Genomic DNA, 26,055 nt, shown 5'->3' with positions numbered 1-26,055 from the left:
TTTTTTAGCCCAACACAGTTTAATCTCACTGTCCATCACAAGAATTTGCAGATTTAAAGCAAAACTGTTTCTCTTTGAATGGGTCTAATGCAGTAATGATCAAATGCAACAGATAACACCCAATGCAATGAATAATGGGTGTGGCACTAAACCTGCATTTATGGGAAAACTGTTGTTTAAACATGTCTTAAAATGGCTTTTGGTGGTCTCTTTGCAAACACGTGTTTCTTCTTCCCTAGACCCCCCACGGTAGTGTTATCTCAGGAATGTCCTGGGAAGATGTCCTAAGGTGTTTCATTGGACCTTGTTAACCCCTTCCTGTGATTGGGTGTTCCTGTAAGCCCCTTGAGACTTCTAACTGGTTACTTTGTGAATCCTCCTAAACCCTATAAATGTAACATCCCCAACAATAAACTCTCTCTTGCCTCCTCTCCACGCCCGGTGTGCTGTCTCTGTGTCTGCTATGGAACCACGTGGGTGCTGGGGGGAGGGGAGGGCACCTCTCCCCTCCAGGTTCAGGGCCAGAAACCCCTGAGGAAACCCCTGGAGTTCCCTTTCCCCATCCCTCAAGACGTCGGAATGGTTCTTCAGATGGAGATGGAACTAGAACTGGGCTCCCCCAGAAATGGGATTTTAAATTTCAAAATGTTTATAACAGTAGCAGAAAACCTAATAGGTATTTGTTTATTAATAGCACAAGGTTGTGTTTTGAGGTACGCTGATCAGATTTAAAAACCAGGTCTCCTTCAAGGAAGGAATTCAGAAAACATTTTAGACAAAGTTCCAATGATCTTTAGCAGTCCTTAGTCATTTAGTACCTACTTGACAAGCCATCTTTGATAACAAAATTTAACAGAAAACTTTTCCACATCCTGACATATCATTAGAAGTCCTAGCACACAGATGAATGGCACTCTTCCCTTTGGGAACATTCCTGAAGAGTTAACTATTGTATGTCAGCTATCCTGGAATAATATGTGGTAGGAGACTCCTAAAATTAAAACACTAGCTTTAATAGAAAGAAAAAGACATTGCAGGACAATGAACAGAACTGATTTTGCTTTAAAAATACAGAGGGGGGAAAAAACCCTCAGGCATCAGGCCATGAGAGCACCAAGAAAATGGTTATTTTTTAAAAAACCAAGAACACAGAAGGTGCATCATCAATACATTCAAGGAACTTAAAACTAAGAACAACAGTGGAAAACAAGTGAAAATTATTCAGTCCATAAGCATGAATTTCTGAAAGGTGGGACTGTTAAAAATCATTTATTTATAGTCTATAAAATGGGTTCAGGGGTTGTGAACCAAATAAATAACCAAAAAAAAAAAAATAAAATCTCAAGGTGCCTATAAATTCCCTTAAACATCTATATGCAATTTATGTACCAGTAAAGAAAATTAGGTAATGTACACTACAAGAACAGAAGCTGCAAAACTGCAATCTCAATTCAATTTTATTCCTTATGTAAGGAACTACTGTTTTGGGGAGCAGCCACCTCCATTTGTTGGCTAACCTTAAAAAAACAGAGGAAACAAGAAGTCACTGGAAAGAATCAGAAATACAAAGAAAAAAAGACATATTATTCAATAGTTGCAGTACTGAATCTTTTAAGCCACATTCATCAGTAACAACTTTTTCACTGTGGGAAGAGAGGCAAAAAATGGATTTCTAAGGTGAAACAAAAATTCTTCATCATTGCCTAGTAAAGTAATCAGCTTCCCACTCTACACAGTGCTGTGAGAAGAGAGCTGTGCACATGCAAGTGTTTGTAAATGCAGGACCTCGGACTGTGGCCTCCAATTGTCAACTACCCACAGTGGGACGTGTCAACTTCCAGAGGCTGCTAAAGGCTGGGAAGCAATCACAGAATGGTCTGGGTTGGAAGGGGACCTCCCAGCTCCCTGCCGTGGGCAGGGACACCATCTACTAGGCCAAGTTGTTCAGTACCCCAGCCAACCTGTCTTTGAACACCTCCAAGGACAGGGTAAGGATCTGATGCATTTCATCCCTGGGCTCTTATTATGTGAATAGAATTAAATTTTTGCTTCAAAACGGGAAGAAAGCTCAGTAAATTCTGTATTACTTCCCCCAGAAGGAAGGGGAATATTAGTTTTCTCTTTTTCATTGATCATTCAGTCAATTCTCATACACAATGAAAATCCTCTGGTTCCAAGCAAAGTTAAGAGGATGCTGAAAAGATTTTGCAAGACTTGAGTGCTCTCAGTATTTCATTCCCCTTGCAAATACTTCTCCCATGGAAAAACAAGCCACTCTAAGGCAGAGAATAAGATTACTATTAAAAACTAAATGAAAAATAAATGAATAACAGTTTTGACTACGTATTATCCTTTTGCATCCTTAAAGAGCTTCAAAATAAAACAAAAAGAGCAGTAGAATAAGATGTAATTTTGGGGCAGCTCTTTTACATAAAAATGTTATCAATCAAAAAGCCTAAAATCAAGCATGCATCTAGAATATTGATAACTTGTCCTTTCTGCTTTTAAAGGTATTTTAATCTATGCTGTGCCTCAGTTCATTAAAAATAAGACTCTGAAGCTGTATCTGATGCTTTAATCAACAAAAGCCCACTACTGTGTATCAAACATTTATTCAAATAATTCATCATCATAAGTCATAATCCTCAGTTTTTTAAAAGTTGTGTAGAATTGGGTAGACTTTAGTCTGGTCTCAACCATCAATAAGAATTTGTTTTTGTGGATTAATGCTGTAACCTCCACAGCAAACCTTCTGTCTAGACAACACTTTTCTGAGATACAATAGATTATTTCTTGAAAATTAGATTCTAAAATTCCTTTATTCTCATTTCAGTTTTTTGTTTTGTTTTGTTTTGTTTTTATATTAGGTTTCTATTGAGTATCTGGTTTTCTAGTCTCTGTATAAATAGCTTGCACCAATTTTTCCTGATTGTTTCCTGTTAATCCCATTACTAATGAAACAATATTTTGTGATCTCTCTTTCAGAAAAAGCCTTTTTTTCTAAGGAGATTTTGAAGATTGAGATTTGTAGGTTTGCCAGCACTGTTCCAACTTTTGGAATTCTTTCTAATTGCTTGTTAGCTCTGATGGTGTGACGTAGCACTTGGGGAGCAGTCTGACATCTCTTGTCATCTTCCAGGCCAGCTCTGCACTCTTCTCTGCTTCTTTTTGCCTCCTGATTGTGTAAAAACTGAACACTCTCACACTGGCTTATGCATATGGTTGATGTCAACACAGAACTCAGAAACAAAAATAACCAATTTAGAAGGAAAACAACAACTTTTCTCTCTTTAGTTTTTAATTTTCATATGCACTAGGTACTTCTACTTACCTAATTTAGGACTTTAGTCTACAAACTCTTCAGTTCAAGCATTTTTGAAAGCTCACTTATCAGGGATGAGTCGTGTTAGGAACTAGGTGCTTTAAATTAAACATTTCCAATTCTACAGTCACTAGAATCCCAGATGAAAGAACCTGCCCCAGAAAGGAGCATCTGGTTTTCCATAGCTCTAGACTGCCATAATTTACCTTGGAGTTTTTAAAGTAGGCATGGTTTTGCTACTTAGGCTTCATGGGACAGCTTTTTAAAATGTAAAACCTTACATACTAAAAAAGGATTTTTACAAATCAAATGTACATGGGGCCATGACTTGCAATTTCACTTCAGCACATTTTGCAAAATCCAAGTTTTGGATTTAAATATGCCTTGATCAGGCCTCAGAAGATTTTATGATTGAGAGGAGTCTTTGAAGCTTGGCAAGACCTTTTGCCGGAGCGGGAGTGAGGTGAGAGGCCAGCGGGCCCCAGCGCTGCGCAATGGACTCCTGCACTCCTCAAACTCCATTCATTTTATCCGATCCACCTCCTCGCCTCCCAAAAGCTGCTGCCTCCAGGCTGATCGAGGAGGGAGCGGGAGAGCCCGAGGTACTACCGGCTGCAGCGCTGCTGCGGCCATTTTACCGTCCGGGGGCCGGGAAAGCCGGCAGCTCCCGGGCCGGGAGAGCCGCGGGTCCGGGCAGGGAAGTGCCGTTCATGGAAGAGAGGGGCGGCAGCGCTGCGCGCACCGTCCCCTCGTCCTCCCCGCGTTCTCGGAGGCGCCTGCGGCGGAGTCCCGGCCAGGCCCATCGGCCCCGCCGGGCGCCATCGGCAGCCGCTCTGCCGGGCCCGGCTGGAGCCGCTCGGGGGGTGCCGGCGGCGGGCGTTGAGGGAGGAGCGGGCGCGCTACCGCCGCCGCCGCTTCCTCCTGCGCGGGGGCCGGAAGGCAGCGCGGCCCGGGGAGCGGGAGAGGGCCGGGCCTCGGCGGCACTGCCGCCGCTGCGGGTCAGCCAGCCTTCCGCAGTGGGGGCGGGCAGGCCGGGGGAAGGGCCGGGCCCCGCCGCTGCGCTGGGCGATGGAGTGAGGGAGCGCGGCGCGGCAGCGGGAAGATGGCCGGTGGCGGCGGCGGCGGCTGCAGAGACAGCTCCTTTCTGGAAGGTGCGTGCAGGGCTGTGACGGGGGGAATGTGGCCCGCGGGCTGCGCTTCCCTTCTGGCGACCAGTGAAGGGGCACGGCACAGACTGGGGAATGGGGGAGGCGGGCGTGTGTGTGTATACGGAGGGGGGTAATGAGTCCCCTCTGGGGGCGACGACAATGAGAGGTGGCTTCGTGGTGGGGGAAGGGTGGGTGCCGTGGTTAGGTCTGGTGTAAAGAGACCTGCTTTTGAGGGAGGGCTTAGTGAGGGCGATTTGGTTCTTCTCTTTTTTTTCTTTCTTTCTTTCTTTCTTTCTTTTACTGTGCCGAGGCGTTGGGAGTGCGGCGTGTCTTCCCTTTGTAGGGGCAGCGCCGAGAGCAGCCCGGGCTCGGTGCAGCGGGAGGACTCAGCCGTGGCCCGGGGGGCTCGGGGGGTGCCGGGCAGGGTTAGCGTCGGGCGAGGAGGGGAGGCCAGGGCTGCATTTCCCTGATTCCACTCCGCTTCCAGGCCCCGGCCTAGCCCGCACTCTTTCGCCTCACCGTAAAATGAGTATTTCTGAAAGGCTTCTTTAAAGGTTTGGGACTGAGGTTACATTTTTGATACGAAGGTGATGATGAACCTTATTATCTGCATTTGAAACCTTTAGCGTTTGTAAAGCGCTAATTTTTTTTCTGTTATACGAATAAAATTATTGATGTTATTGTGGATTGTTATTGCTATTTTGAGGATTTTTTGATTACTGTATAGCTTTTAATTATAATGCAAAAAGTCTCTTGAAATTCGAATATTTTTAGCTGTTGAGCTTTTACAGTTTCACTGATACGTCCAAAAATCCGTTGTTGTAGTCTTGCAAAATTGCTATAATCACATCTCCTGATGGCATAGGTCAATAGTCTGCTAAATTCTGCCAAATTACCATGATGATAACAAAGAAAAATAGATGTAAAAGAAATTAACTACTCATAAGTAGAGTTTTTCAAGTAGAGGGATAAGTTCAGCATTGGAGATTTTGCAATACCTGTATTACACAGAAGATACCTCTTGCAGGTTTTCTCTTGCTGCAGGATCTTGGGTTTTGGTTTTTTATTACATGTTCTGGAATAGATGTACTGTGTGAACAAAATACTGCTTGTTGTTTTAAATAATTAATCTGAAGTTCCGATGTTCAGAAACTCTTTCTGGTTAATAACAGCTGTCATATTCCGTCCCTTATACCTTTAAAGGGTTTGGTGGTGAAATGCAGTCACTCAGTTATGTTTCCTGAACTCTGCACAGAATATAGTGAGGTTTGTGCAGGCAGCTGAAAGTGTCAAGGTGATGATTAGTCATTGTCTGATGCACCTTGGCCACCTGTCCAGCCAGCAAGTACTCAAGAAAAGATAGGTTTCATATGCAACTCCCACACTTTTTTTGCTTATGAGTTCTCTTTCCAACAGCAGGACTAACTGGATAGCATCCCCATTTGAAGCTTCAGTGTTCCATGATGGGTAAACTGAGTTAATCAACTGGTTTTGTGTTTCCCCATTATTTGGGGGCACGTTCATTTTGACGTGTTCATTTCAGGACTGATGATGTGATAGAAACCCTAAGAGTATGCAAGTATGCACCCATGTGTGAAGAAAATCTAATGTGGATGGTGGTGATAGAAAATTTCTGAGAGTAGTCCAAGTCCAAATGGGATGATTAATACTGGAGCAGATCTAGTAAGAACTGTTAAAGTTTGTAGTGATTTGAAGCAAAGGGAAAAGAAGGCTTTCAGATGTTATTTGAGAGGTACTTATTAGGGGTGTTCACTTTACAGAAAAAAGTAAAGACATAGAGCATCTATAAATAGATATATATCTCTAGCTATATATACACACACACACACACATATGAGTTTTTTGGCAATATGCAATCTTGAAATGTACGCCAGCATATTGGATCAACCTAATGATGTTAGAACCATCGTTATCCAAAAGCTAGACTAGCATGAGAGTGCCAGACTTGTGGGACAAGTATAATGGGGACAAAAACGGGGATAAAAGTGTATAGAGTTGGAAATACAGCAGCTTTTATTTCAAGATGATGATTAATACATGAGCTTAGAGTTGTATCTGTAACTAGTCTGAGTGTGGTATACTTCATGGACTCTCTTGAAGTCTGTGTAAGCAACGACCAAAAAGTATTTACTTGATGTTTTTGGAAGTGTTTTCTTAAAGGCTGGCAAAGAGGAGGAGGAAGACATCTTTGTCCATCCCTGCCTTAAGTGTGTAAAACAGATGGAGAATAGGCCAAATGGATGTTAGATCTGTCACCAGTTGAACTCAGTCTGATGAAAACTGTTCTGGTTAAATATGTACCTTTATATGTGTGTGTGTGTATGCGTACATGTGCATAGACATTTCTAGTGCTGTCATGCTTATGTTGACTACCAGTCAGGGCAAACGTACATTTAAATTAAATAAATTGCTTTCCAGTATGATAGTTGTTCAGAATTTTGATTTTGATTCCCCATGTCCAGTAAGATACTACTTTTCACTCATTTAGTATAACAGATGTTACTGTGAAGAAATATGTCAAATCAGTCTACTGTAAAAGTGCTTCCTTTAATATTTTTATTGTTTTATTCTCCAGTGAAAACAAAGTGTTCTTTCTGGAAGGTTGTTCCTTGAATGATTTATCTGTTGCCTTTCTGGTAATGCTGTTCTGAGCACAGTGATTCATACTAGTACATGTTTTTTGTCCAGTTCTGCATATCTAATGTGTCATTATTTTTTCTGCTGTATTGTATAGACTGTTTAGCAGAAATGTGAAAAAGACCCCAGGACTATAAAATTGGACTCTTTATAAAGCTGCGTTTGTTATTCTGGAGCAGTGCTAATAGTTGATACATATCGCATATACATTGATATACAGGACATGCATGATTACTCTTCTTGAAGTGTCTGGACTGTTAGAATTTATATGTGTGGAAAGTACCTTATTTTTGTTATTTAATGTAGTTTGCAAGTGGAATTAGTAAGACTGCACTGAATTTACTTTTCTGCAATAATGTTTCAAAGTTATGAGCCAAATATGCAGAAATTCACACTAACAAAGTAGTCCTGTTAAATGGGAATTCTTTCCTGATGTGGAGGAATACAAGTTTAGACGTTTGATATTTCCATCTGCAGCAATTTCTGTGTTTTTTAATTGATAATCACACCTAAAATATAGAGCATGATAGGCAAATCCACTTGGATTTAGAGGAGGCATGTTAAGCATGTGGAAAGGGAGAGTACTGTTGAGCATTACTCCTGCAGAAAAATTATGGGAACACTTGTTTTCTGCCTCTTTCACTATTACTGACTTGCAAGGAAATTGTAATTTCGCTTCTGCAGCATGCAATTTAAAGTTTCTCTATGCCATAGGTAACAGATAAACTTCAAAGTATTTTCCAAAAGAAAGGAGAAATACATTATTTGTTCCTGATTTCTTATTTCAGTCTTCTGGTGGTTACAGTAGTGACACCGAGAACCAGTATTGAATTTGCTTTCGGGGATCTCCTTTCTAAGGAATGTTGCCAGTCTCTACCTTCAGAGCTACCGAGAGATTTCAGCAATACCGTGACAGGAATTTCCTCAATTTTCATTCCATTTCTTTGGCTACAGGTTTCCTAATAACAATAGAGAAAACTATGCGGACTACCCAATAGCAGCAGCAGTATAAACTTCACAGTTGTCTGCCAGAGGACTCCAGAGGATTGCTTTGTTCTTTTTTCAGCTCACATGTAAAGAATTGTTTTCCCCAAAGCAAGGGTTGTAAACTGGTGTATTTTCTTAGAGGTGGCTGAGATTCTGGAATGGTACAGAAGCACACTGCATTTGTGTATTAGTGTAGAGTCATAGAGTTGCCATTGAAGTGGTGGTCAGCCTTTCCTCTCCTTTTTTTTTTTCTGTTTTTGATCATATTGAAAAATCTCTGGCTGGAGCAATACAAATTAGGAGGGTAGAGTGGAGTTTATATTCAGGTAGAACACTGAAATTTTTTATCTGCCACAACTCTTTATTTTTTTCTTAACAGTGCAATTTAATTATTAATTGTAATTATCTTTGAAGTAGTCTCTGGTGCTTTATGATCTAGTGGAGATAACAATGAGCATGAAAATGAGGGAAAGAGATGTTTTGGGTGTCATTGACCTTCTTCTCTATATCTAAATTCTTGCTTTATCCTGTTGAATATTCTCTGGTTTGCATCGATCCCATCAATGTCCAGACATGTTCTGTTCCTTTTTTCTGTTTTTCTTAAGAGTAATCTTCTATCTAAAAGTGTTAAATTTGTAATTCTTCCATGACTTGTTTATGTCTCCCAGTCCTCTGATCCATTCAGAATTTCTTTGCAGCACTGCACATATGTCTTCTTAGACCTAAAGACTATTCAGCTGTCCTTTCCAGTGGTTTTAAGAATAAGGACCCTTCTTATTGAGTTCAGTAACAGGTTGTTTTCCATGAATGAAACCCACTTGTTGAGAACTATTTCTCAGAAAAGTTAAATGGAAAATATCTTCTTACTGTTTGTATTTTTTATATATTCTGGACAAACTTGGGTGATAGGTGGTATAAATATTAAGAAAGACAGGGTGCTTCTTAAAGCATGTGGAAAGATACAAAAAAGACAATTTATCAGTTACTGCTCTATAACATACATTGTAATATGCTTAGCAATGCATTCTAAAGTAATAGTCTGTGCTCCAATCCTCTTCCACATCATCACCTTCTTAATTTTGAGACATAGGATTCTAGGAGTCCAGGCTTGTCCTCAGCTTTTTGGAGTGGAAAGCATCCAAAGTGCAGTTTTCAAGTTTTCATTAGGAGGCATTTATTATTTGGTAGTTTTTCATAAGTAACTTCTGCTGTAATAATTTTTCACAAAGTGGGACACAGAAACTTCAGGTATAAGAGTAACTGTCTTGTTCAGGATGCCTCATCCATTATTTTCTGGCACTTTGATTTGGTAGTAAAGCACTACTCTTTCCTCAGAAAAAGTACAGATTTTATACTGGTTTTTAGTGGCAAAAGAAGAAATTAAATGAGAATGCTGCTAGAAGAGATCCTTATACTCTTCTTTATGTAAGTATAACTAAAAAACTGATAGTAATAACATAAGTAGTAACATTAATATATGGTTTGATAGCAAACATAAACCAGCAGCTTGCAAATGTGATGCTTGCTAGATACTTTTATGATGAGCCTATTTAGATATTTTAGTGTTTTGCTTCTTGTTTTATGTACCAGAAAAAAGCAAAATGGATTATTTATTTTGATGGTTTCAACAGTAACTTTGGCTGTTGTACTGTTGTTTTTGGAAGACTCTGCATGAATTTTGGTGCAGCATCAAACTTCATCGCTTCTATAGAGTTTTAGCTTTGTCTCTTAATTGAGATAACTGAGGAGTTTTGTGTTCTAACAGGTCCTATAATGTGAGACTAATCACTAAACTTGTCACTTTTAAATGCTGATTTATAAGAATATGGGATTTTTTTGAGTCACCTCTCGTAATTTTGCCTCCTCCCTTCCCACTGATAGGATTACCTGGTTCCGATCCCCCTGCCGTAGGCAGAGACACTTTCCACTAGACCAGGCTGCTCAAAGCCCCATCCATCCTGGCTTTGAACACTTTCAGGGTTGGGGCATCCACAGCCTCCCTGGGCAACCTGTTCAGTGTCTCACCACTGTCATAGTAAAAAATCTGGTCCCTGGCTAGTACTTTGTTACGAGTAACAAATACAGTAGTGCAACATTTATTTTCCCAGAACTTAAACCCTATTGTTTACAGAGGAGTAAAGGACTCAGAGGTAAATAGCTAGAAATTTCATGAAACTTGGCAGCTTCCATGAAACACAAGTCAAAATTAGTGCCCCTGAATAGAAGGTTCCAGTGTTGCCTCAGCAAGGTTCAGTTTGCTGCTAACCGGTGGTAGTACCATACACTGACTGGGCAGTCAGGGGTCAGGGCAGCTGGAGCACTCAGGAATCAGGGCACTGTATGCCTTTATCTGTGTGTGATGCAGAGAAAGGAGTGGAAGAGTGTGCAGGATAGCTTAAGATATCTGCAGGAGACTGAGAAAACATGATAAAAGTGGAGCTGTTGTGGTGAGGGAGACTGTTGACATACCAGGAACAAATTCTGGGTTTTTTTGGGGAAAAAGAGCAAATGTAATTGTTCTTCTTACGTGGTTGTTCTAAAAGGTGCTTGCATTGAGAGTGAGGGGAGCGCACTGAGAAATTTTTTTTTCTTTTGGCATGTTTTAGCACCTATTTGTTTCCAATTTGGAGGATTTTTTTAAGGTAGAGGCATTCCTATATAGGTTAAAATCTGTTTTATACTCTGTACTTGCTTACTTAATTTAAATGAGGAAAATTAAAGCATTAGTAAAAATATTACTATTCTTATTCACTTAGTAGAATTAAATCTGTTGGCAGTTTATCTTACACATTTAATTTTTAAACAGCATGTGTTCTTAGCTTCCTCTTACTGTATTCTGCAGCCTAGTATGCCTAATATTTTCAGGTGAAGCTGACCTTAAGCTGTGATGAAGTAAAAATTGGTGTCTTCTTCTGGCCAAGTCATTTGCTTATGAATGTCAGTTCCACAGTGGGTGCAGCTCCATTTCGGAAGCAGAGCTGCCTGTGCTCTCCCCCACCCTTGAGACTTACCACTTGATTGCCAAAGAAATTGAACTTGCTGTGTACTGTCTTGCCAGACTGGCACTTTGCCAAACCTTTGTTGAATTTTCTCACTGAAGGGTAAACTGTAGAGACAGGACAATGCCTTGGACTGGGAGAGCATACAGACTCTGTGAGAAGAGTAGGACATTCCCCCTTTCATCTCTGCCTGGTGATCTGTTGAGTCTGGTGAAGGTGTGATACATAACTTATACAAAAAATATCTATTCCAAAGTTTAACAGTAGCTTTATTCTGTTCAGGGAAGTGCAATTATTTTAAATAACAGGTTAACTTCTGTGAAGAACAAGTTTATGGTGAAGGCTGGAGACTGGAGGGAATAAATTACCCGACTGTGGTTATTCTTCCCAGGTTGGTCAACAGGTGTTTAAAATGTGTTTGTTAACGGACAAGTGCTGTGAGGGTTGCATGAGTCAAGGAAACATTTCTGAATGTGTCCCTAGAATTTCTATAAAAGAATAATTTAAGGTGAAAGACTTTTCGATATCTTTCTTTGAATCTTGAGTGATTATAAATAAAGAAAAGTGATGATTCAGAAACTGTGTGAAGCTTTCCTGGGTTTTTGTTTGTTTGTTTTCAAACCATATAAGCTGGAGCTGGAGCAAAATCTCTCTGTGTTTTTGTTTGTGAGATTTTGGTTGGTTGGTTGTTTTTATTGTAAGACTTGCCACAACAATGTTTTAGGAATGATAAATACTAATAATATTCTGCTGGTGTGGTAAAACATAATACTATAATACATGATTAATAATATGTAATCTTAGAAATTTATGTCTGTAAGAAACAGCTGCAAAATATTTGTTATTTTCATGAGCATGTTTTTATCCAGTGCCGTACAATTGTTTCATTTGTACTAAAATTCATTCTACTGATGTATTTTTATTAATGTCTTAGGATATAATGTTGTATTTGTTTGGCATGTCCAATTTTTATGGCTCATTTAGCAAAATATGAATATCCTACTGATGACAGAATTTAATGCACCAGTCTAACAGAAAGATTGTTCAAGAGCCCATTAGATGAGAATTTGAACTATTCAGTAGATGTTAAGTTTCATATTTACAATTGGCTTTGTAATTTCTGAGGCTCACTTCCTCCAGAAACATTTACTAGAGTCCATTGTAACTTTATTTCTACCAAGGCTTACTGCTTAAGAAACAATTTAAGAATCCTTTACAATTGGGACTAAACTTTTAAAAGTGAACTTCAGCACTGCTCTGGTCCAGGTTATTATGATTGCATATAGCTGGCACAGTGGGGCAGTAAACCTTTAATTGAGATTTAATAGTTCTGCTGTAAGGCAAGGATGTTGTACCTGAATCTTTACCTGCTTTGCCTGATGAATACCACAAAAAATTATCTGTCATTGATAAAGAGGTTGTCGTCTAGCAAAGAGTGTTAGAAAAGTCTCTGCTCATTAGGTGGAAGAAAGACTGTGCCCTGACACAGAAAGAACCGATAGATCAAGGTAAGCAGGTGCTTCATGTTTGGATGGAAGTGGCTGAAACTTATTTCTGGTTGCAGGATCATCTCTTTAGAAGGTGGATGTTTTGCTTCAGCTGTGTTTTGAGTGCTATTTCTTGAAAAGTGGTTTTATAACTAGGTACAATTAGCAGGCTGGCATCTATTATTTATTAAAAATTAGTTGATTCATAGCACTTCTTCGTCTTCACTGCTTTTACAAGGAATTACTGAGAAAATGTTGGTTTTTCAAGGGATGTTAAAGTTATTTTTTAGCTTTTTAAAAAGTATAGGCTGCTTAGTGAATTTTAGCATACTGTGGCTTAGTTAGCAGTTGTCACTGTTCCTTAAACTCATTATTAGTTTTGGAGAAGTTTGGTACTTCCATCAGAAAGATTTCAGTGCTTTTGGGGCAGTACTGGAGTTGCATTACATACATCATGCTTCACTGCGTAATGTAATGATCTCTAATTGCAAAGGAAGTGGAAATGTATAGTGTATGGTGCCAACAGGAGACTCTTGCCTATATTTGTGTTGCATTTCACTGGTTCGTTTGCTTCTTTTTTTAACAGACGTAATGTACTTGATTTTTAACTGTAGGTGAATTTGCAGGGTGACTTTCTGGCTCTTAGCAGGCCCCGTGTGTGGGACCATGCTGTATGGCTGTGCAAGGAATTGTGCCAGGGATTTAGGACACACTCAGGCCTACTGCTGTGTGCTGCTCAGAGTTCCAGTGCTGCTGCCCCTCCCAGAGACAGTGTGCTCGCAGCTGTGCTTGAGTCAACAGCGGCACTCCACTGGCTCCATGGCTGAAAACTAATCCTCGAGGTGGGGGGGAAGTGTTGGTGGATCTAGTCCGGTACTCTTCAGCTGTATCAGAGATCCACTTCAGCTGACTGCTCTCTCATATAAGTGAGAGCTTTTCAGTGTCATAAGAATAGGAAGAAACCCTGGGTATTCAGCCTTTACAGAAAGGCAAATGCAAATTTTTTTCTAACTACTTAGAGTTTAACTAACTCTTTCATCATCCATTCCCTACTCAAATTTTTCTGAAATGTGCCTTTTTCATGTGACTACATTTTTGAGTTTTCTTTTAATTACAGTTACTGAGAGTTTTCTTGATGTATGCTTATTTTGCTGTCCATTTCATGTGATTTTTGAACAATTGATAGCATCAAAGAGGTGTCTTGCTTTTTTCAGCTCTAATTACATTTTAAAGTTACTTGTTTCGGAGGAAACACTTCTCATGGAAGTGTTCAAGGCCAGCCTGAATGGAGCTCTGAGCAACCTGGTCTCGTGGAAGGTGTCCCTGCCCATGGCTGCAGGGGTGGAACAAGACGATCTTTGAGGTCCCTTCCAACACAAACCATTCCTGCATTTGCATGTTAAGTTCTTGTAGAGATCATGGAACCTTTGTAGATTTTAATTTCTGTATGTTTTTATACAGGGGATAATATTTATCTGACATCATATTTGAAAGGTTACAGGATAAATCCAGAAGTGCCAAATAGTACAAATTCTTGATATTTTTTCCTAATTCCTTTTGGTATGTAGATACATGCTTTATTTCAACCTGATGTTCCAATTATTGCAGCAAATGTGACACTTTTCAAAGTGTCAGTTGCCTAATTTCAAGATAGTTAGGCTAGGTTATTAATATTAATCTTGTTCTGTATGTAACTGCCTTTTAGTACTTTTTAAAAATGGATTGCTGTTTGTTTAGTGCTGCTGTATTCTTGGTTGCACAAGCTTAGGTTTTATATGAAGATGGATCCCATGGTGCATAACGGAATGTGCAAATCAGATGCATAATATACTGTAAGGTTTCCTGCTGTGTTTTGCTTATCTTCTAAAACTCTTCCAGTATTCAGAATTTGAGATCATATGTGATTAACATCACATACTGATTTGCCACAGAGGTTGTGTTCTGAAATTCTTGTTCAAGTATCATCTTCCTTGAAATGGCTTGTTAGCTTTATATACTTTTTCACATTTTGTGAGTAAATTGACAGTTCGGAAATTGTTCCTAGCCTATACTAACCTTTTATCCTTTAATTTTATCTATAAAATAGGAAGATACTGCTCTTATACTTACCTTTCCTACAAAAACAATGAAACTTCGTTCTTCCTTTCTGAATTTTAGTATATCTCCAGTCTAGCAATAGTGATCTTATGTAAATAAAGAATTATTTATATTCATAATAATATGAATAGAGATGAAAAAAATTACTTTTTTGTTTGTTTCTTTTTTTCCCCATTTATTGGGTGAACCTGCTTTTGATGTTATTTGAATTATTTTACTTGTGTAGAAAGTTTGAGTGGCTGTCAGACTTACTCAGAGAGGAAAAAGAAGAAGAGTGACCAAACTGCTTAATTTTGGATGTGTTTGTAATGGTGGTGCAGTTACCTTAGGTGATACTTTGTACCTACGAACAGTCACTGATTTTATTTGCCTGCTGATGGGAATCATTGGATTGGAACATCGTGTCCAAACCAAGCCCAGTGAGAGCAGGTTGCTTAGGGATTTGTCCAGTCTCCATTTATTCCCAGGTGAACCTGGTCCACTCTTGAGCACCCACATGGTAAATCTAGTTCACCAGATCATCCTTGTTGCCCATCTTGAAGGGCAGTGATGTTTTTTCAGTCTTTGGGAACCTCTCTGGTGCCATGACCTTTTAAAGATAATGTAGAGGGTCCTAACAGTGACATTGGCAAGCTCCCTCAACATCATCAGATATATTCTGTCTGATCCTGTAGACTTTTACATGTACAACTGGCTTAAGTGGTCCTTAATCATACCTTCCTCGACAATGGGTGATGTTGCATTCTCACAGGTTCTGCTGGTAGAGTTGGGGAATTGTGAGGTCAGAAGGACTTAGCAGTGAAATCTGAGGTGACGGAAGAAAGGAAAGGATCAAGTTCTTCAGTTTTTTTCATGTCCTTTGTCACTAGGTTCCTGTCTCCTCGAGAAGAAAGTGTCCCCATTCTCTGTAGCGTTCCTTTTGCTACTGGTTTAAGTAAAGAAGACCTCTTGAAGTACTTCTGTATTGTTTTCTGATGCTGTCATAAGGGCAGCATCCTTGCGTGGTACCTGTATATCTCTGCTGGGATAATCAGTACGAAAGGTCAAGAAATGCTAATCCATCATGTAGTTATCATCACTACCTTACCAGAAAAACTTTGAAAGGCATCACAAAAAACATGTTTAACATAAAGTTCTATCCTTTTATCCTCCTCTGTTACTCCTTGTTAATACTTTAAAAATGTTAAACGCAGTTCGGCAAGTGATCAAACTAACCCGGTTCTGTGTTCTTCAGTCCTGTCATTCAGTATGATATTCTGCACTGTAAGCAGCCCAGTGTGCATGTCCTGAAAAAACCCCCATTTATCAGAATATGCAAATGATTTCCATCTTTGAAGTAGAGATCTTTCATAAATGCTTTTGCTTTGTGAACTTTTTGTCCAGGAGTGGATGCTCTGTATTTATCATTGGTTTTCTCTTGACATCACATTCTTAAAAGGGCGTGGGGGTTTTTGTTCGCCATCTGAGAAATTAAATTCCTTCATGTGCGAAAGAATGTCCATACTTAGTATCCATTACACTGGTATCGCAGAACTTTACTACTAAACTCTCTGCTTCATGTAATATTTCACTTGCTATGAGGTTATGATTACTGCCTGTTATTGGAGGTGCTTTTGACATGTTTTGCCTCTGCAGCTAATTTAGGAAGCAGAAAGTTAAAGCATCTTTTAAGCACTAGGTCTCTAAATCTGTACCTGTAAATCTAGGTTAGGCTTCAATTCCATGCAAATTTCTTTGTATTACAAATTTTTGAGTACTTAAAACAATCCCATTTCTGGATGGATCTTATCTCTGCTGTGCTGTCACAGCTATGCTGTGCTAGTGTGGTTGAAAAGAGGAGGGAACTGATATGGTAGAAAACAACTTTTCCTTTCCTCTGCTGCTCAAGGGGTTTTTGCCTGAATTAGTTTCCTTCACCAGATTTGCTGTCAGTGCTCACATATCACAGGGTGCAGGATAGGAGCAAGAAGCCCCAGCTCTTAGGAAGTGAGAGGGATGTGTAAAACTGTTCATGTAGTGCTGCTTCAGAATGTGAAAATGCAACCTCACTGTGGTTACAGAGTTGATGTACTAGAGTTGATGGTATCAAAGCTGAAAGATAGAAAGCTATTTTGCATAGAAGCCTGTCTGGAAGAATAATGAGGCAATGGGGAAAGTAAACCAAAAATATTTCTGTGTCAGGCTTTTATGAGTGCTTCTATCCTCTTAACAATATATCTGATGACTCTAAATGAGCCACAGATTAGAAAGCTCAGAAGCATTCTTTTTAATTTACTTAAATATGAGTCGGGATGAAGGCAATGATTCTGAGTACATTTAAATTAATTTACATTTTCTGTGTGAACACTGCAGTATCTGATAAGTTGGTTGCAGTTGTGATGGTCTAAGCATTTGTAAGATGAGGCTTGTATTATTTCTTTACCAGTGTAAGTGGGGGAAAAGAACGTAAACTGCAGATCTTCCTGGAAAAGCACCTGGGTCCTGAATTAAACCTTTGTTTGATTTAGGTTTCATGTTCAGGATGGTTCTTGGACATGCAGAAATAGATGAGATCTCAGCAGATGAAAGACTTATAAAAGCTACTGTGTGTAATAGAAACCTTAAAGTCTCTACTGTTATATTCTGGGAGTGGTAAGGAGTAATTCTGGCAATCCAGTGATACATACGGAAAAGTAATTTTACTAGAAAAATAGTCTTTGTGTGGATAGTAAATGCATCTGACTTTGGTGAGTTGACTTTACAGAATCATAGAATGGTTTGGGTTGAAAGAGACCTTAAAGGTCATCTAATTCCAACCCCCCTGCCATGGACAGGGATGCCATTCACTAGATCAAGTTGCTCAGGACTCCATCCAGCCTGGCCTTGAACACTTCCAGGAATGGAGCATCCGGAACTTCTCTGGGCAACCTGTTGTAACTGATGTAACTGATGTAACTGATAACAGGTGTTCAAAAAAGCAGTGATCTATGTCAGCTCCACCTGTGTAAGTTGTCTATTTAAATTACAGTTAGTTTCTTGGGCTTGGAATTGCTATCTCCCTTGGTGTAACTGCGCCAAAGGGAGCTTGTGGGGGAGGAAAAATTATAGTGAAATCTGCTCCAGCATGCTGCCTTTCTTGGGCAGAGGTACTGCAGTTGGTTTCTGTTGGCCTTAGGGTCAGCTCTGCTGTTCTGAATGTTTTCAGCTTCTGGGTGTTACAGCCCAGTTAGCAGCTGCAACAAGGTTATTTAAATGGATACTATGAAGACGAGATTAAGGCACTAAATCCTAATGTTAAGGTCTCAAACAGAAAATGAACTTTATTTTTATCAATAAGTAAATGGTAAAAACGAGGGAAGGAGGGAGGAGAAGGGGGAAAAATAAGGAAAGTGAAAAGCTACAAAATTAAACTACAAAAGGATTGCCACCACCAGTGAGGGAAGAAACCGGGTGCATACGACCTCAAGCAGTCAGCAGGAGGACTGTCAAACAGAGGCAGGTGGTGAGCAGGGTGGATGGGTAGGTGGGACGGCCACAGGCAGGCGAGATGGATGAAAGCAGGAGTGGGGGTCAGCAGCCAACACTGGACCCTGAGTTGAACCCGACCAAGCTGGAGGCAAGCGGGAGAGGTGGAACGGAGGCAGGTGAGATGGAGTCAGGCGCGATGGAGCGAGGAGTGGGGCCGAGACTGGAGCAGACTGGAACCTAGTGGACTGGATCTTGAACATGGCGTGTCCTGGGCCCAAACAAAACTGAACTCCGGCTGTCTTGGACCCCCAAAATGAAAGACCACCAACAAAAAACTCTCTTGGCGACGCTGGGCACGGTCTTAAATACCCCACAGTCGACGCTCACTGTCTGGCTTGCCTCCAGGCAGACTCCTCCACGCTGCCGATGGGTTAGACCGTTGGTATCTGGGCAGGCTGGCTCTGCTGAGGTGGGAAAATGTAGCTTTTCTCTGATGTAAACTCTCCAGGGGGGCTGGCAGGTAGTCTAAAAATGTCCTCTCGGGACAATGAAGACAGCCCTGCCAGGAGTTAAAGACAGAGTTCACCAAACTGGTCGATGTGAAAACAACAAAAAAAGAAATGAAATCGTCTTTTACACTGGGTATGAAGGCATCTTGCTGATTAAAATGGGCTTGATAGTGTACATAGTGAAAATCGCAACATGGAGGTTCCAAATTTAAATCTTACTATAAAATAATCAGCAACTTAGCCTATGTAACAGGTTACTTGTTATCCCTGTTAAAAGAAAAAATAATAAATTCCTGTGTAGAATCAGATACCAAGTGACCATTCAGATAAAGTAACTCAGGTGAACACTCTGGCTAACATGATGGTATACTTCTAGATTTACATTTTTGTTAGGACCAAGAATGCTAGAGAGTGTGAAAAGTGATCCAGATCTGAGTGAGCAGAACAGAGATATTAGGACTGTTCTTGCATGGACAGCTGCATTGATCAGTAGAGGTGGACAAACTGTCCAATCCAGAAATGCTTAATTAAAAAAAAAAGAATACAGAAAATATTAAGAAACTTTTTGAAAAGGAATGAAGAGATGCAACCGGAGTGTAAAATGTTTGCAGCCAGCTTGGGAGTTATTTAAAGATAGCATCTTGGAGGCTTACAGTATGCATCCTGCTTATTTAAATACATTTCGAAAGGTCCCTCAAATGTTGGCCTGGCTAAACAGCAGGGTAGAGTGTAATATCTGAAATAAAACATCATACTTCTTAAATCTGATCTTTCATCTGAATAATGAAATTAGGGAATAATAACAAAGCTGGTGGATTTTACCTATAATTACAATGAGGTGAGGAAAAATTAATTAGTAACTCTCAACAAGCATAAAAACTATTGTTAAGTATTTCTTCAAACTCAGCAGGAAAGTTTCAGGAGCATCTGGAGGGTCAGTAGACAACCCCCTTGTGAAAGGTGGCTTAGATAAGGTCATAGCTGAAGAATGGAATCGCTCGCACTTGCTTTGACAACACTCTACAGACCTCTCTTCATGCCACCATCTTTCTTAGTAAGGAATGTGATAGAATATATGACTCAAAACGAAACATCAGTGGAAGAAATTACAGTACATGAAGCAAACTGTAAATAAGGCAGCAGGATCAAAGTGTTGTAAGAGGAACGGGGAAATAAAGGAGCTAATGGGTGTAGCGTGTTACTTGTGGTTAGCATCATCTTTGTGCTACAGGTAAGGAAGGTAGCTAGTGTGATATCAGCTTTTTTAAAAGGCAGTGGAAGTGTTTGAGAAACTTTACATCAGTGAGCTTTGTGACCATGCAACCCAAATTCATAGAAATTATAATAAAGACCAGATTTGATTTCATTGTTATGTCTGTAAAGTCCTTTACGAAAGGCTTTGGGAGAAGCTAAGTAGTCTCTGAATAAAATGGAAAGTTTTATAAGAAAAATTTGGCAACAGATGGAAAGAGCGGGCAAAAAAGTTTCATTTTGTTAATAGAAGAAGTTGAATTGAATTACATGAGGATCTATGTTAACATCGGTGCACAGATGTAAGGAAAATGTTATGATAGTAAGGTGGCAAAGTTTTTAGATGTTTAAACTTTACTTGGGTTAGTATAATGGCTGGCTATTTAAGCAAATTGTAGATGCTCAGTTTTTGAGTTATGAGGGTTGAAATAATACGTGAAATTTAGTGTAGATAAATGTCAAGTAATCTAAGTGAATGAGAAGTAGGAAAGAGGATGTTTGTAGGCAGTGGTTGGCTCTGAAGTGGTTCTTAACCAATCATGAGTGAAAGATGGAATTATCCAGTACATAAAGATCAATGCAATTCTCCTTAGCAGTGAAAACAGGTCTAGGAAAGGAATAAAGAACAAAAGGGGAAGGAAATAAAAAACACCTAGGAAAGGAATAAAGAACAAAACAGAAATATCATGTTGCTTCTGTAGAAATCCATGGGATCTTGAGTTTTCCTTGTAGTGTGTTTATTCTCATCTCAAAAGGGGTACAGTAGACTAGAAGAGGTTCTGAAAGAAGCATCAGAGAGTTATTTGAAGGCATGAAACAGCTTTCATCTGAGGAAAAATTAAGCTGACTCACTTTTTCTTTTTCTGCCTGGGAAAAGGATGACCATGGAAGGACACAACAGGGATCTATGCGATCATGAGGGAATAGGGAAGGATTGCTTATTACTGTCTTCCTAAGTATGGAGTGAAGGAGTAGAGTACTAAGTAAGAGCAAAAGGTACCAGTTTGAATCAGAACAAACTAAAGGAGATACTTAATCATATAATTAAGCAGAGGTACTCTCTGCTGCAAGATGCTGTTGATTCTTTAAAGAAGGTTTGATTAAAAAAGCAAGCAGGGAGAAGAAGAAGGTAGGAATAGCTGTTAAAAATATGACCCATAGCTCAGGAAGCATGCAGTAGATGCAAGCAGATGGAAGCAGAGGTTGAAAATGTAATAAATATTTCTGTGGGCAGTGTTTATACTTTGCCATAGACATCTATTGTTGGTTGTGATTTTCTTATTCTTTTCTATCGAAGTTGCATTTATTAATTCTAAGTGCATTTCCAACAATGTGACGAAAAATGTAGTAAGAAAAGACACATTTAAATTGTACTGAAACCAAAGCAGCTGCATAGTTTGTCATACAGAATTTGTGCGAGATTGTTCTTAGTTGCAGTAGTTAGGGTGCAGAGGGAACAATGTCTTGCTGTAATGAGTTCTATCTCCATGCTTTGGACCATCTCACTTAAGAATACCCCATGCCATTGTATTATATGAAAATCTCCATAGTAATCTGAAATTTTATGTAGTATAATTGTTTTCAGAAAGTTCAGGTTTTTACTTAGTTGATGATAACACTGAAATTCAGTTAGCATCGAATGTTAATTCAGGCCAGTGTCAGATGTTGAATTAAAAAAAAAGTATATTATGCTGAAATGGTGCTTGGGACTATTCAGAACTGTTGCTTTTATATGGAAAAATTAATATATATGTTTGGGTATTAAACAATGAAGTAATAAATTTTAGAACCCTTTCTGTGTGTGACATATAGTTCATATCAGAGAAGCTACCCTTAAATTTATGGGTTTCAATAAAACAGTTGAAATAAGTTGAAAACAGTTGTTACACTACCTCAGGTCATAATTTTTAACAGCTTGCTAACTTAGTGCATTAATAAGATGTTGACAGATACTCGTATTTATTTAAGTAAACGAATCGCCACTGCATTGATGAACTTATTCATCAGATGATAGTTGAACATTGACATCAATAAAATCAATACTTGGGGAATATACATACATCTGGTTTACTTTTCTAGTTTGTGTTATTGATAACTCAGCTTGAAATCAAGACTTATCTTAACTTGTTCTCATTTCAGCTTTGGATAGATCACAGTCCAAGAGAGATGGAGGTTTTAAAAGTAATTGGAGCTTTGATCACGCAGAAGAAAGTGAAGGAGATGCAGAGAAAGAGTAAGGATGCTTTTATCTAGGCTATTGAAAGTATAAATGTCTGTTTATAATTAAATACTTATTTTTTGTAATTTATGCGTAAGAAACAATATATAATATCTTAAAATGCCAGTAATTAAGAACAATTGTTTCAAATAAGTCTGCCATATAGAAGTGCATTATAACGTAAATTAATTGTGAACATGGGGCTTACAACATAGGGCACAAGTGTTGCAGTTGTCTTTGGAGCTTCTGTGTAAGTCTAAGGAACACAGATAAGAAATATGTCAACACACAAAATAAGGAAATCAGTAGGTAGGGTGTGTAAGCAGTTTCAGCTTTTCCTTTAGTGATGATGTTACTCAGTACTTCACAGTTACAATTAAAGTACTTCAGTAGCTTTGTGCCTCCATCAGGTTAAACTGAGCTTAAAAGTTGTAGATTTTTTTCCCCTGTGCTTGTTTCACTGAGTAAAGGCTGGTTTTGTTCCGTTATAATTTATTCCTTTACTTAGTATATTTGGATTTTGTCTAAAACTTAAATCCCATCTATGTAGTTTGAATGCATACTTTGTCCTTATGACTTCTTTTGTTACTAATATGTTTTCTCAATATTATTGTATTTATTTCCAAAATGACTAATGAATTGTTAAAAAACAAGTGTCATGCATGAAGAATGCGCATCAGATTATTTGTTGTTCTTAGATATTTGGAGATTAGGACCAGCAAGTTTAAAAAGTATGCTTTGGTTCTCTAGTAAGAAAACACTGAATCCTGTGATTAAGTACAAAAATATTCATATATGAATTTGTATCTTGTCATATTCTGCCAAATTCTGTGTGTTGGAAGGGAGATGGTAAAGTAGACACACAACCACATAGGCTGCAGCAGCAGGGTATGTTGTAATCTTATTAAAACATTAAGAAATGTGAAGTTTTTAGTCATTAAAAAACTAGTTCAGGAATTCATTGAAGTGTGAGGTAGGCATTCAGAGCTCTTGTCAAAGAGCTGTATCAGAAGTTAAAACCATTTTTTTGAAAGGTTCACAAATTAAGGGCATTTTAGTTTTATAAAATTAAACTAGCTTTTTTCCTTAGCAACTTTACATCCATTTCCAGTGCACATTAATATGTTTTAAGTATAAGGGCAGTACATACCATACAGTTAGTCTTTGCCTTCAGAAATAAAACTAACATTTGTAAGCCTCACAGCTTTTTTTCTTCTCATAATTTGCTGCTTTTTTCTGTCCATCTCCAGTTATGTTGACTTATGAACACAGAATGAGATAGATATAGAGTAATGATGCTGAAAAAAAAGAGAAAAATTATTATGGAACATATGTTTCATATAATTATATTTGCTTTTAAGATTGTATGTCTAGGTGATTTTTCATTCCTTTCAAATATTCTGTACAATAAACAGTTTTCCTGTACCCAGAATTGAATTTTTATTACCTACTTAGATAAGTAATTTGCTTTTATATCTTTGAATTATGCAGAATCTTATCTGGAAACAGAGATAAAAGAGTAGTTGAAAATTGATTTAAACTGGAGATGGTGCCTTTTTTACTTACCCATCCTCTGATACCATTTGAGGCAGCTTCTCACTCCCTCCAAACAGCTACACATTTTCAGCTGCCCACATATTTACTTTTGGTAATACCTGGGTTTATTTGTCTTAAAGGCATAGTGGGCTATGAGCATTTTGAAATAATTTATGTATTTTGCTTTTCTGATACATTTTTATTTTATATAAGAAAACACTGACAGAAGGGAATATTTAGAAAACAAACAACAGTAAACTGTCCTTTTTTCTTCTAAATTCCCTTTAGCCTTAGAACATTTCATATAATTGTTCCAGCATAAAGCTTTGTATCCCCCCAATATTTTGAGTATATTGTGCAGTAAGTAGGTATTCTGACAATTACTTAAATATGTCATTCTTATTTGCTATGGTGTGCTCATATTTACTACAATGTTTGAATCTTGCTGCATGTCTTTGTGGAGAGAGCTGCAAGTCTGAGGCGAGCAGCTGGATGCATCTCATGGTGGTTGTTGAGGCACTGGTATTATAGTGCCTGACCTTATCACAGCTTTTTGCCCTCTTAATGGCAGACACACAAGTTTGTTTTGAACTAGCCTAAGAATAACATTCTAGCACTTAAAGGATTGACTGTATTCTTGTATTACCCCATGAGACCTGTGCTAATGTTGTTGGTTAGTACTGGATGTCTACTTGGATTATCTTTCTTCAGTGAATTGAACATAGAGTATGTGACCTCCTACCAAAGCAATTTTTAGAATAGGTAGATTTTTTTAAAAGAAGGTGTCATTTAAACCATTTAATAGTAAGGTATGGAGTAATGAACACAAAAAGACTAAATAATTATTTGTACACTGAAGAAGATTTGGAAAAATTATTGATCACTCAACACTCTGTAAGTTTAAAATGATGCTACAGTTGATATTTGGCATGGAAATTCAGAATGATAACTGAGAAGTATCTTATCCCAAAGTCAATGCCTGCAGATAATATTCAGTCCACTTGAAAGAGTAAAAGTAATATTTTTGATGTTCTAAAAGATTTGCTCTACTGAAGACAGCAATCAAGATAGTACCAAATGATGTGAGATTTTTCTTGCTTTGTACTTGGAGATCCCACAGGAGAGGAACCTTTACATAGAACAACAGGAAAAAAGACCAATGGGGTCAGTTGAACACACTGAAACCTGTGTAGTCCATGACAGAATAAATGGTGGGAATGATGCATATCTCATGTAGCAGAACACGTGGAAGGATGGCAGACTTGTGCAAATGTGGCCAAACTAATATATTAAATAAATTGATGTTTGAAATTAACATGTTGCAAGATGCTTTCTAGTGTTACATATGATTGTTCTTGAAGTGTCTTGAATAATTTATAGTTACTTCCTTTTTCATATCTGGATAAATGTTTTTGAAATATACCTCAGTATGCTCCACAGTGGTTTTGTAAATGGATGGGCCCAGTTTGCTCTTGGCTGTCATACTGTTTTCTTAATAGTCTAGACTTCTGCCTTCCACTGAGATTTGTTCAAGAGCAGCCTTATCAAAAACAATGAATACAAATGAATGGTTCTGGGTTATTTGCACTGTGGTATCCTTTCTTAACTACCATTTTCTTTCTAAAGTTTTAATTTTTTTTCCCTTTTATTTTGGGTGATAAACTGCTGAATGGAAAAACAATGTACTATTTTATTTATTTCTGTTTGGCTTTATTCCAGTACTTTTAAAATATGTAATACTTTCGCAAAAAACCCTCCCATATTTATATAGGTGTCTTATGCTTCTTTTGTGAGCTTGTTAGTAAGGTACTATAGCCTTTGAAGTGATGAAAACTTTTTGTTCAGAGGCTCAGTTCTTAATTCTTAGTAGTTTTAATTAAGGTAAAATTAACCCTTAATTATGCTTATTTTTAATGGAATGGCACTGTGAATGAGTTGAATAATACCACTATTTCTCTTGTGCCCCTGATACTGGGGCACTTTTTTAATGTGCTGCCTACCACCACATAACTTAAAATAAAGAATGTACACAGTGCACTGTGAGGGGAAATCTGGCAACGTCCTGGTTTTATATGTAATAGTTTTCAGAAAGAAATTCCAATTAGGTTTGAAACACAGCTGGATTGGTTGGTAGTTGATAGAAATATGCTTGCACCTTATTGGAGTGTAACCTTAATGGTCAACAGAGGTTTAAAGTAAGGCACGAACCCCACTCAGACACAAACGAGTGCCAGAGCAGAACTGAGGTTTATTCCAAAACACTTAGGTTTAAATACAGCGCTTAAATATGTTACATGATCTCCCAACCAATGACAATCAAGTATTGATTGAGCATGCGTGAGAACCCGGAAGACTACAACTCCCATGATTCCTTGTCACATTCTTCCTGCCACATT

At 38.6% G+C, this 26,055-nt stretch overlaps 1 protein-coding gene across 4 annotated transcripts in view; it reads left to right on the top strand.

Annotated features, from left to right (window-relative positions):
* Positions 1–3,999: 3,999 nt before the first annotated feature.
* SENP6 (SUMO specific peptidase 6) overlaps positions 4,000–26,055 on the top strand; it is a 71,175-nt gene continuing 49,119 nt past the window's right edge. Inside the window, exons 1-2 of one of the 4 annotated variants that reach the window (XM_064650108.1) lie at positions 4,000–4,473; positions 22,045–22,138. In XM_064650108.1, the coding sequence (XP_064506178.1) occupies positions 4,425–4,473; positions 22,045–22,138 (143 nt within the window). In that variant the 5' untranslated portion in view covers positions 4,000–4,424. Of the gene's footprint in view, positions 4,537–22,044; positions 22,139–26,055 lie in introns of all 4 variants that reach the window. The other 3 variants (XM_064650106.1, XM_064650107.1, XM_064650109.1) reach the window with 3 other exon arrangements.

Source organism: Pseudopipra pipra, chromosome 3 (genome assembly GCF_036250125.1).
Source record: "Pseudopipra pipra isolate bDixPip1 chromosome 3, bDixPip1.hap1, whole genome shotgun sequence".
Classification (NCBI taxonomy): Eukaryota; Metazoa; Chordata; class Aves; order Passeriformes; family Pipridae; genus Pseudopipra; species Pseudopipra pipra.
This window is presented reverse-complemented; position numbering and strand designations above follow the sequence as displayed.